The sequence below is a fragment of the Eutrema salsugineum genome, unplaced genomic scaffold (assembly GCF_000478725.1).
Source record: "Eutrema salsugineum unplaced genomic scaffold, Eutsalg1_0 scaffold_14, whole genome shotgun sequence".
In the NCBI taxonomy this organism is placed as follows: domain Eukaryota; kingdom Viridiplantae; phylum Streptophyta; class Magnoliopsida; order Brassicales; family Brassicaceae; genus Eutrema; species Eutrema salsugineum.
The window spans coordinates 3,667,901-3,680,465 of NW_006256877.1; the positions used below are offsets into that span (position 1 = coordinate 3,667,901).

Genomic DNA, 12,565 nt, shown 5'->3' on the forward strand with positions numbered 1-12,565 from the left:
TATTCACAAAAAAAAAGTGAAAATTCCTCAGACTAACCTCTAAGGTTAATGAAATGACAAACCTAACCTAACATATTGAAGGGCTTACTAGACTAACCTTATAAAGTTGGTTTAAATCCATTTTATCCAGATGTTGAATATTATTACGAAAATGCCATTATGATTTTTTTTTTTAAATTTTTTTTTTTCGAAAAAACTTTAATTTCGAAAAAAACTTTTTAAAAAATGGAAATTTTTTTTGACAAAAAAAAACATTTTTTAAAACGAAAACAGCAAAAAAAAAAAACCAAAAACTAAAAAAAAAACCCTAATTCATCTTCTTCTCTCTCTCTTTCTTCTGCGCCGTTTTTTTTCTCCCATGGAGCTGCTCTTCTTCATAACTTGGCAGCCTCCCTTTTTTCGCAGCTTTCTCTTCACAGCTTTCCTTTTGTTTCACAGATCTACACAGATCTTGCCTCAATCGCCGTTCAGAAACTTGTTCAGGTTTGTTTTTTTTCTCATATATCCTCATTTTTCTTATTTTTTCTTCTTTCTTCTTCGTCTTCCTCTTTCCCTTCGTCTTCTACTTTCTGTTTGGCGGAGGAGGAGTTTTACTGTTGGTGTTAGAGATCTCGGAAATATTGGCACGACTCTTAAGCGGCATTCTCGCCGCATCGCACACAACCGCACTGGACAGATGTTGTTTTGAAGAAATGGTGGTGTCCCGGAGGTTGACGGCGGCGTAAGTTTTTTTCTGTAAAACCCGCAACCCTAATTTTTTTTGTTTCAGGTAAGTTTGGTAGATATATTTGGAAAACGATAAGTAGTTTGGTAGATTTATTGTATTTTTTTGTTGTAAAGTTCATAATATGTGATGGTATATTTTTTTTGAAAAACGATATGTAGTTTGGTAGATTATTAGTTATTTGATGGTAGATATTTAGAAAACGAAATATGGTTTGGTAGATTTATTAGTTATTTGATGGTAAAATTATTTTAGAGTAAAAACGATGTCATTTGGTAGATTTATTAGTTATCTAATGATAGACTTATTTGTAAAACGATGTGGTTTGGTAGATTTATTAGTCATTTAATGATAACTTATTTGAAAAATGATTTGTGTTTGGTAGATTTATTAGTTATTTATGGTAGATTTATCAGTCGTATATATTTGAATTTTATATACGAATGACAGTATTTGTTTATTTTTCTCTGACAGATTATGGGGTTTGCCATGGTGAACAAATCTTTGATGGGATATCCAGCATCGATCCGACATGTTTTACTATGAATTGTAGATTTGCATTTGGTAGATTTGTTTTGAAATAATGGTAGATTTATTATTAAATTGATGGTATATCTGTATTTTGAATTTGTAAAAATGATAATTAGATTTTAAATGATAATATTGTTGTTTTCAAATTATATTTGTCGTAAAACATTGACCCAGACATTTTCACATTTTTACCATATTTGCTAGTAATGTTATTATTCAATTTAATTTATTTCTTTACTTTCACTATGATGTATAGCATAACTGAATAAAATTTTAATCAAAACACATGACTAAAATCATTTGACATTGTGATGTTGTAAGAGTTTATGTAAATAGAGTTAAATGTAACAAATATTCAAAAATAAAAATAAAAAAATCATAAGTTAAGAGATGGTTATTACAGATATGACATATATGTTCAAAGTTAATATGAAAAGCAAAGTTATCTTAGAGAAAATATATATCATAGAAAAAATATTCATGTTAAAAATTGTTGACCATTGATTATGGCATCTATATCGTAAATACCAATAATCATCTGTGATCGAATCACAGTTAACCGACATAATCTTGGCAAACTCATGCAAAGAAAACGTTAATGGTAACAAAACCAACTCAAATATAACCATGGAACAAGTCTACCATATGTACGAAACTTGTTTAACATACGACACTTCAAAACAAGTCTACCACACCTCTGGTTTTTTCGTAGATAGGACAATACTTTTAGGACAAAAAAGTAATTTCAATCCATAAAGTCAAATCTCTGCCAAACATTAACAACTAAGTCTACCTCAAGCATGAAAAATAACTCTACCATATATACAAGTCTACCATAAGCACCTCATATGTCTACCAGATCGAGGTTATCTTTGTAAATACCAAACTTAATTAATCTACCACATGGTTATTATAAGAAGTCTACCATACGTACGATAACTCTACCAGATTACATAAACTCTACCAAACAAACAAACATATCTACCAATATTTTGTAAGTCTACCTCATGTAACAAATAATCTACCACTCACCGGAATAAATTTTACTTAAATTTAAATCTACCACAAAACAAACATATCTACCACAAAACAAATAAATCTACCAACATTCTGTAAGTCTACTTCATGTAACAAATAATCTACCACTCACTGGAATGAATTTTACTTGAATTTAAATCTACCACAAAAGCGAAAAATCTACCAACAAGATATAACTCTACCATAAAACAGATATATCTACCATCACGTATTGACACATAAATCTACTACCAAAGGACATAAGTCTACCAACTCAGAAAATAAATCTACTTCATCGTCAATAAATCTACCGAGAAAGTTGCGAGAAAGTCAACGCTTTCTTTAACAAGTCTACCAACACCTTTGACAAGTCTACCATTCATAACAACAAATCTACCGAAACATAATAAATCTACTTCTCATCGTCAAAACTCTACCAAGATAATTCTACCAACATTTGTAAACTCTACCAACTCTCAAATAAATCTACCATCGACCTAATAACTCTACCGACAAAATTTTTGCGTTGACCAAAATTTGATAAGTCTACCGTCAAAACCTGGTAGACTTATCAAATTTTCAGCGCTATAATCTGCCTACGTGGCATTAAAAAAGTAATGGCATTTTTGTAATTAAATTTTTTTTAACAAAGGCAAAAAGGGTGTTTTGAGTATGCTAGGTTAGTTTTGTAAAAAAAATAAAAATGCATCAAACAAATAATATAGATACTTTCTAAGGTTAGTATAATAATCCTAAAAAAAAAATATACAGTACATGATGTTTATGTGATGGAGATGCTTCACCGGTCTTTTCCCATCACGACCCCAACAATTAAAAAGACAAAAATTATACACATATATATATATATTTAGAGAGAGAGAGCAAACAAAAATAAAAGAAGCCAAGAACTGAAAATGGCTCCGGGAAGAATATGCAGCAGAGACAGCTTGATCTTGACGGCGATGGTGTTAACCGAGTTTTCCAACGTCGGAGTAAACACTCTGGTCAAATCAGTGACTTCCAAAGGACTTAGCCCATTTGTGGTTCTCGTCTACTCTTACACTTTTGGATCTCTTCTTCTTCTTCCTCTTGCCTTCTTCTCCTTCAGGTTTTCTTCATTCTTACTTACCACTCTGTGTTCCAAAATTTTGGTAAGAACTTGCTCTTAGATATAGCTTCATCTCTACAGATCAAGATCTCTTCCTCCGTTGACTTCTTCAATACTTTGCAAAATGGGACTTCTTGGTCTAGTTACGTAAGTACTTTTTTTTTTCTTGATAACAATATAACTAATAACATATGAATCCATATATCTTCCTAAGTTTCAAAAAAACATTATTCATAGATTCTTGAATTACATATATATTTAGATTTTTATTAAAGTTTTCAGTGATTTTGAGTTGCATATACACTCTTTTATTATGATTTATCGAAAATGATCAAACACTCCCCAAATAATTATTATAAGTAAATTTTTGAAAAAGTTTTTTTTTTGGGAGTGTTTGATCATTTTAATATATCATAATAATAAAATGCATCATACTAATTAATGCAACATCTAATTAGATTAAATTTCTTTCATTTTGAAATGAAGTTTTATAAGTACCGTTTAACAGAATTAGAAAAAAAAAAACTCATTTACTTCACTTCCATGACCCTAAATCAGTCAGATTCTTTTTTTCTGAACATTTTCAAATTCATTTTCTTTGTTCATGACAGTAATTACTTTTATTTTTGTATTTTTCCAAAAAAAAAAAAAAACAGGAGTGCATTCCAAATTGCAGGGTACAATGGAATAAAATACAGCTCGCCTACTTTATCGTCGGCAATGAGCAATGTCAATCCTGCGTTTACCTTCATCCTCGCCGTTATTTTCCGGTAATGAATGTGTTTCCCAAATAGTTGATTAGTTGAAATCATATATTTAGCTTCTTAAAACTTTTATTTGCTTTCACTTTATAAGATTGCTTGCGTTTTAAGGGATCCAACCGTATACTTGGAGTTATTAATGTGTTAGTTGGAAAAAGGAGAAGAAACAAATTTCTGTTGATGAAAAGAAACTAGATCCTCTATTATTTTTGAGTCTCACATATGTCCACATAACTTACGGGTCCACGGGAATTGTTTTGGTTTCTTAGATTAATTTTAATATTATAACAACTTAACAAATGTGTAGCCACGGGAATTATAACAAACTAAGTTGACACTAAAAAACAATTGTACACATTTTTTTAAGTATCAACTTAGTTTGTTATTAACAAACTAAGTTGATGAATTTTTTAAGTCCAGAACGGAGCCGGATTTCCAAATTTTTCAAGGTATCTGAATCCAGATTCGGATCCGTCAGATAATTAATTTTACTATCGAATCTGGATCCGAAAACTTTGGATATCCGGTTTGAACCAAATATTTACGGATATCTGACCGGATATCCGATTTCATTGATTTTTAAAATTATAATGAAATAACATAGATAATTAAAATGTATCATTATAACAAAAATTACAAATAGCAAAAAATTATAAAAACATTCAAATAGCACAAAATTAAAAAATTTACATAGCAAAAGAGAAAATAATTATAGAGAAGTTAATTTATTTTCATGTCTATGTGTTATCCATTTTCATGTTTTTTTCTTACAATCTGAAAAAGAAAATTATCATATAATATGAATTTCAATCATATGTAAAGAAGTTATATAAAAAATAATTTTCAAACATAATTAAAACAAAAAATGAATGCATGTCCAAAGATTTCTAAACGATTCTTACCTCATCCAAACTTCACACTCAAAAATAATTATTATCAAAAAATAAATAAATATTTAACAAACGGATAACGGATATCCGATTTCAAAATTTTCTATTATCCGGATCCGTATCTAAAATAACCGAATACTTAATTTAACTATATATTTGGATCCGGATCCGAATCCAATCTACACGGATATTCAGTTTTTGCAGATCGGATAGGACTGGATACCGAATTGGAAACCGGATACCAGATAATATTTCCAAGACTACTGAAAAGTGAAAACGTGTGGAAAGCAAATGCTTTTTTTAAATCCAGACTCAACGTCAACGCATAGCCCTCTAAGTTTCGCCACATTAACCACTAATTAATCTTAAACTTTTAATATAGTCCTATTTATTCATCAACTTAGTTTGTAATAAGATATTAAAGCTGACTTTTAGTTTTGAATGTTGTTGGTATGAGGCGTAACGAATTACACGGTGAAGTCACTAGACCACTTGTAGTTTGATAATCTTCACAGTTTTTTTTTTTTTTTTGGATAACTAAGAAGTTCTGGGTTAAGGTTTGTACAATATCTTTTTAGGCTTGGGCCACTTTTTAATAATTTATTCGTTCCAGCTGCCACTCGATCATGTGACCTCTTGAATTACTCCATAGTACCTTTAACCTTCACAGTTTCAATATTAACATTAAAACAAGAAAATAAAATGAATATATATAAGAATACTTTTAACGTTTATTAACTTACACCTTTTGGTGTAGAATGGAGAAAATATCTATAAGAAAAGAGAGTAGTGTAGCCAAAGTGTTGGGAACAATAGTGTCTATAATTGGTGCACTTGTGGTTACTCTCTACCACGGTCCAATGCTTATGTCTTCACATTCCGATTGGGTGATTGGAGGTGGCCTTCTTGCTCTCCAATACATCCTTGTCTCCATATCTTACCTTGTTATGGTACATACTTTATATGACTTCAGAATACAAATAGAATCCATAAAATATATTATATGTTAACGTGAAACTCGGGTATTTATAGGCACACACAATGAGTCGATATCCATCTGCGGTCGTTGTAACGCTCGTGCACAATGTTTTCATCCTTGTTGTGTGTGCATTCGTTAGTCTTTTGGTAGAGAAAGATGACTCGAAGGCATGGATCATTAGATTTGACATAACCTTGACTAGCGTTGTAGCAACGGTAAGTTTTACATAAATATGTGTAATAATCTCTATTTGGTTTTACATGTTTGTTGATTTACTCGTTTTTTCTTTGCCTTTATGATATATACACAGGGGGTTTTGAATTCGGGATACTATATTATACATACGTGGGCCGTGAGTCACAAGGGACCGGTGTATTTGTCAATGTTCAAACCGTTATCTATATTGATCGCAGCCGCATCAACCACCATTTTCCTCAGCGAGTCGATCTACCTTGGACTGTATAACAAACAACTTTTTTTGCTTCTATTTGTCTTCTCGTTATGTTTTTAATCTCATTATGCTAATCTCCTCTCTCAAATTTCATGTTATGTTTTGGATACACAGTTTGATAGGAGGAATATTGATATCAGTAGGATTTTACATGGTCTTGTGGGGGAAAGCCAAGGAAGACAAAGTGGACATATTAGTAACCGCCATAGAGTCGTCTCCTTCACATAAAGCCCCTCTCTTGGGTAACTAAAAGCTAATAACTATATGTATTCTTTATACAAACAGAGATTATTATTTTTAACTAAAACAACAAAGCATACTCCTACTATCTCCATTTTTCTATCTTCTTCTTTCCTTAGATATTGCATTCGATTAGTCCTGTAAAATAAGAATATGTATACAAAAAAATATTGACCATTTGGTTTGGTGATCACTGATTTGGTTCTAAATTTATAGTTCTTTGAATTAGCCGTTTATTCGTAAGTCGATTAATTTGTGCTGTTTTGTCAGAGTGACTCTTGTCGTATGTGTACGTGGGTTTGGAAAACTCATACTAAAAAGACTTGATTAGATTGCTAAATTGCAAAGAAAGATTATAACATATTAACTATCTTTTCTTGACGATAGAGAGTACATTTGTATGCATATCTCTTCTTTTTCACATGTTAAATATTCACATAGTCCACCAAAGCATATGGAGCAAAAGTATATTCAACAGTAGTATATAATAGCAAATAACACAATAGTCAAAAGTTTCTTGGCACACAATATAGTGAATAATTTGACTTTGGCAACTGTCTTATATAGCAGAAATCGTTTTGTGTATTTAATTTCTTTGTGGCTTAGACCTTTTCCTTTACCTCTAGATTATATATCCTTGAGTAGGAGAAGATTGCTCCATTTGTATGTGACTTACTTTGACCATTTTACTGCTGTTTCATTGAGAATACTCTATGGTAAATGGTTTACAAATTTGATCAGTTCCCTCTGTTTCCCTTATCGCCCAAAGCAATATAGGACGCTGGATTTAACAAAATGATACTCTTCCTATCTTTCTCAAAGGCGGACCTTTCTTTCTTTCGATCTCGTTGGAGTTGTTTATAAGGCAGAAAGTTAACACACCATGATTAATAAAATGTAGGGACGACTTCTACTTGATGGTATCTCACCAGCTTTCACAGATCACTTTGTAATATATATCTCAGAAACTTGTCCATTTTTCTTCTAAATTCCTCATTTTGAAGCTTGGCCGATTGTTTATTAGGTATTACTCCTCTAATTTTTCTTATTTAACTTCTTGGTTTTCCATGTAAAGATGTCCTAGCCAAGGCCAAAACAGGCACTGGGAAAACCGTTGCATTATTGTGTGGTGGTGTACCTTACATATACCTGCTTTCTTTCATGAAAGACATGTGTCTGATTTCCTTGGCAAACTTTCCGGTGTTTCCTTGAGCTGTAGCAAGATAATCATTAACTAACTACTTTAGTTATACTGTAGCATGTTGAATCCAAAACTAAAGAATTAAGAAAATTTCCACTAGATTTCCACTAGATTATACAGAATTAAGAAAATTTCCACTAGATTATACTCTCTTCGGTTATAGATAAGCACAGAACTCATAACAGTTGCCAAAACACTCATATTTCTATACAAGTAAATATTACTCAAGAACCATAACCAAACCAAAGAAACATAGAGGCAGGAGAACTTACGATCAGTTTCCAGACCCAAACACTTCAAGGAATTTTATAGACAATAGGGTTATAATCAGCAAATTGCACTATCATCGATCAAATACAAAAATAGATATGAAAAAATATGGAGAAAACATTTAACTCTGCAGCAAATTTGCATTGTTTATCTACCCAAAAAAAAAACACATTACCAGATAGAGGCAAACACATAGTCTAAGAAAGATGCAACTACAACAAAGTTATATGTACTGAGAAAAAGCATTGTTAAATAGCAGCTTTTTGAACTACTATGATCCAAAGTACACCAAATGACTTGTCCCATCTCGTCTACCTTCTTCCACATGTTTCTCTTTGACAGTGTGACTCAGAATGAACGATCAGCGGGCAATTCACCTTCTTTGCCTTGTTTCATAAAAGGTATTTAACCACCAGAAATCTTTAACAAAATTGTCACCGAGCATAGTCATATATATATATATATATATATATATATATATATCATTGAGGAGTTTAACTGCCTCAGGATTCTACTACTACCAAAGATGGACTGAAGAAAGACAACAAGTATTTACAACTATTGATAACCGTACTCGATTTCAATATTTTAGCTATTAATAGTTTCCAGTAAATATTCATGACAATAAATTATGTCGAATGTGACCATTCTAATGTCAAACGAACCAATAAATCTCTTCTAATTCATCATATTAGTCGATCAATCTTAATGATCACTTTGATGTTCATAAGATTATTTATATAGCACCTTAGTGTTTCATAATTCTCAAAATGTGCGTGATATGTGCACAATTTTTTTGTCACCCTTTTGTGTGGATCGAATTCATAAGTTACTATGCAACATTTACCAACTTGTTTCGATTTTAAAAATGTTTTATTTAACAACAGGTTTCATTTAAATTTACAGTTACTTTTAATTTTTCAATAAATTAGTGTCTTCGTTGTTTAAAATGTTGAAACAAAAAACTACCGTAAAAACTTAACTTGCGCAATACATTCAATGTGGTTTAAATTTGATTCTAAAAACATGTGCACAATTATTTTCAGCTGTGTTGTTTCAACTGCGACCATGTTTCTGTAACATATCAAATCTCCTTTGTTGAGTTTGGAAATTGATCATTTGGAGACTTTTGGTATAGAAAAACTTGCAGGCAACTGATCTCAACTGCATATTTTTATTTATTTTGGAGTAACTCCAAAATGGAGTTGGGTTTTACTCCAATGTAAACTCCATTTTTTCCTTCAAAATAGAATTATGACCAAAAAATATAAAAATTCTATTGTTTGCTCCATATTTAGAGTAACTCTATTTTTTACTCCATTTTGGAGTGAGAATTGGAGTAGCTAGGGTTGGAGATAATCTTGCTGCAAACTCTATTTTGCAGTAAAATTTGGAGTAGGATTGGAGATGGTCTAAGACGCAATAGAAGTAATAATATGTATATATATATATATTTAAAAAATGTGATTAAAAAAATCATAAAGTAAGATTAACTGTAACTGTAACTTTAAACCACACCATACATACCATTTCAATTACGCTAATTTCAGATTTCTTAAATCTTAGTTTTTATTTCTGTCCCAAACATTCAAAGTATCCAAGATTCAAAATTGATTACGATTGCTATACAAGACCCTTTACTCTCTCTAGGGTTTCCGCGCAGGGTAAAATCAATGGCTGGTCGTAGTTCAAACGAGAAGACAATCGAACTCCCCTCTGATTTGATCATGGACATTTTTGCGAGGGTTCCGGTTAAGGACATGGTCCGGTTCAGATATGTCTGCAAAAGATGGGATTACTGCTTGGAGCCAAGAACTTCATCAACAAGCAAATGACTTACGGCCCAATAAAGCTTCTTGGGTTGCAAGACAATGGGGAGTTTCCTCCTCGTAGCATCCTTTACGAACAAGGAAGCAACGGTAAACCCAAAATGACAATCGAAGAAGCTGATCTAACTTGCGGTGACAAATCTTTGGTCGACTTAGACGTGATCGGTCATTGCGATGGACTGTTCTGTCTCCAGCTCCAATACAGAACTTTATCTTTTTGGAATCCGTTGCTGAGACAAGTAAGAAAGGTATCATCAAAATCTACTAAGCCAATAATTTCTCATGACTTGATAGTTTTCGGTTATGATCATTCGATTGATGATTACAAGATTGTGATCTTCTCGGCAATATATGTATATATATATATATATATATCTGAAACCATAATGGCTCCAAAAATACTGGTCTCGAGGCAAAATCTTCAAGTCTTTTCCTAGAAATATCAAAGGATTGATCCGAGGTTTAGTTGCAGTACGAGGATGTCTAGGGTTTGTGGATATGTGCATTTTCCAATTCATGACAAAGATAGTTGTGAATATGACAAAGTATGGTTTTGATTGCTTTATAGGGTCCCAGAGAAACGACGTGGAAAGTGTAAAACCTAAAATACTAAACACTACGAAATAACAATTGAAATACGAGTTTTAAAACTAAACGTTAAAGAAAATATAAACGAATGGAGGCGAGAGTATGATCTCTTTCCTTAACTCTTTGAATTGCCCGTAGTGCGACGGGTTTCTGGAATTCAAGAGTCGCAGGATACAACCAAACTTATCCACTAAGAAAGACGGATCTAAACAAACTATAATTCTACTATACTCTCGGTAGAAGACTTACAAAAAATAAAGGAGAGAGAGAGAGAGACTGTTGAGAGAATTTCTGAGAGAAAAAATGAGAGGTGTTTTTTTTTTATAAAAAATGAGAGAAAAGTCGTGTATATATAGCGGAGGAAGAGACTTGAGCAGTCTAAAAAAATCACAAGAAATCCGCTAGCCAACACGAATCTCGGCCATAAATTTAGCGTAGTCAAAGGCGAGAAATCAGCAATCTGTGATTAATCACAATCTGATACGTTTTTGAAGGGATAATGAATATCCAATATTCTCTTTGACTGAATCAAAAACATATGCAGAAAGTCAACATAAAACGTTGACCAAAACGCCCATAAAAATATGGCCCAAAAAGAATACTCGCCTTAGGCCCGAAGGCCCATTCGACCAATACGACCCGCGCCCGTGCCCGGCCCGGCCCGGCCCGGCTTGGCTTGGCTTGGCGGCGGCGGTGCGCGCTTGGGGCTTATTCTTTTCTCTCTCACATGTTTTGAACATGTATAAAGCATATCTTAATATATACTACAGATTCTCCCACTAATCCACCGATGTGGGACAAAACCACTTACAACACACTTCATTTCATCTTCACCCTTAATGGGTTCAATAATTTCGACCCAACAGTCCCCCACATGAAGAGAAATGACTCTAAACACATGAAGACTCAATTGACTCGATAAAACTTAACTCGACTAGACTAGACACAACTCTGACTAGGCTAGACAGACTTCCGAGAGTATGCGAAAATGCAACTGTATCTGATAGGTGGCATTTTTCAGCTTTGAACCAATCATTTTTAATATCTGTCGGGCTTACTTGGCCAGGAGGTGTACATGATGTCTTGAACCACCCAGACTTTGATGTAAACCGAGACAACAGTTATCGCGCAGCAACATTTTCTCGTAGGACTTGAGTTCTCTATTGTGTTCATTTTGGCCTTGAACATTCCTGGTTTCATGAGTGAACTTGGAGAATATAGCCTTCCTTTCATTCTCCTAGAAACGGTCCCATTTCACACTCATTAGGTGATCTGCCATTAGTTTCGTTTTTTAAGAAATAACCTGTAATACTTCACGAATATCTCAAAACTATGGAATCATTAAAAGCTACAGCTTAGCCTTAACACTCACAGGTAGCACTGTTTATCATCTTAGGAACTGGGAACGAACATAGTTTCACAGTGCTCACTTCTGAATCTGCTTGATTTCATTTTCCCTTTGAACCTAGATCTTGGGATCTCCAGTCACATAGGTGGGGTTACCATCATGCGTCACTTTTATCTATAGGCTTTAAACCCATTCCTCTTGATGATTTAACAACTTGATCTCGTGCCAGACTTTTCGTAAAAGGGTCTGCTAAGTTTTCAGCTGATTTGATGTAATCTATCGTTAGTACACCGGTCGAGATCAAATGTCTAATGGTTTTGTGTCGTCTTCTAATATGACGAGATTTACCATTATAAAGCTTATTCAGTGCCCGAGATATAGCCGACTGGCTATCACAATGTACACGTAATGCGGGCACTGGCTTTTCCCACATAGGGATATCTTCCAAAAAATTCCGAAGCCACTCTGCTTCCTCTGCGGCTTTGTCTAGCGCTATAAACTCAGATTCCATGGTTGATCTGGCCAACAGAGTCTGTTTGGAAGATTTCTAGGATATTGCTGCACCTCCAAGTGTAAAGACATATCCACTCGTCAATTTCGAATTCTTAGAATCTGAAATCTAGTTGAC

The 12,565-nt window shown here is 33.1% G+C and overlaps 1 protein-coding gene across 1 annotated transcript; it reads left to right on the top strand.

The window, feature by feature from the left end:
- The first annotated feature begins 3,158 nt into the window (after window positions 1–3,158).
- On the top strand, window positions 3,159–6,889 carry LOC18022396 (WAT1-related protein At5g40210). Its single transcript, XM_006405470.2, has 7 exons — window positions 3,159–3,380; window positions 3,462–3,527; window positions 4,037–4,150; window positions 5,789–5,981; window positions 6,064–6,225; window positions 6,321–6,469; window positions 6,576–6,889. The coding sequence occupies exons 1-7, from the start codon at window positions 3,187–3,189 to the stop codon at window positions 6,709–6,711; spliced, it is 1,014 nt and encodes a 337-aa protein (XP_006405533.1). The 5' UTR covers window positions 3,159–3,186; the 3' UTR covers window positions 6,712–6,889.
- Window positions 6,890–12,565: the final 5,676 nt, after the last annotated feature.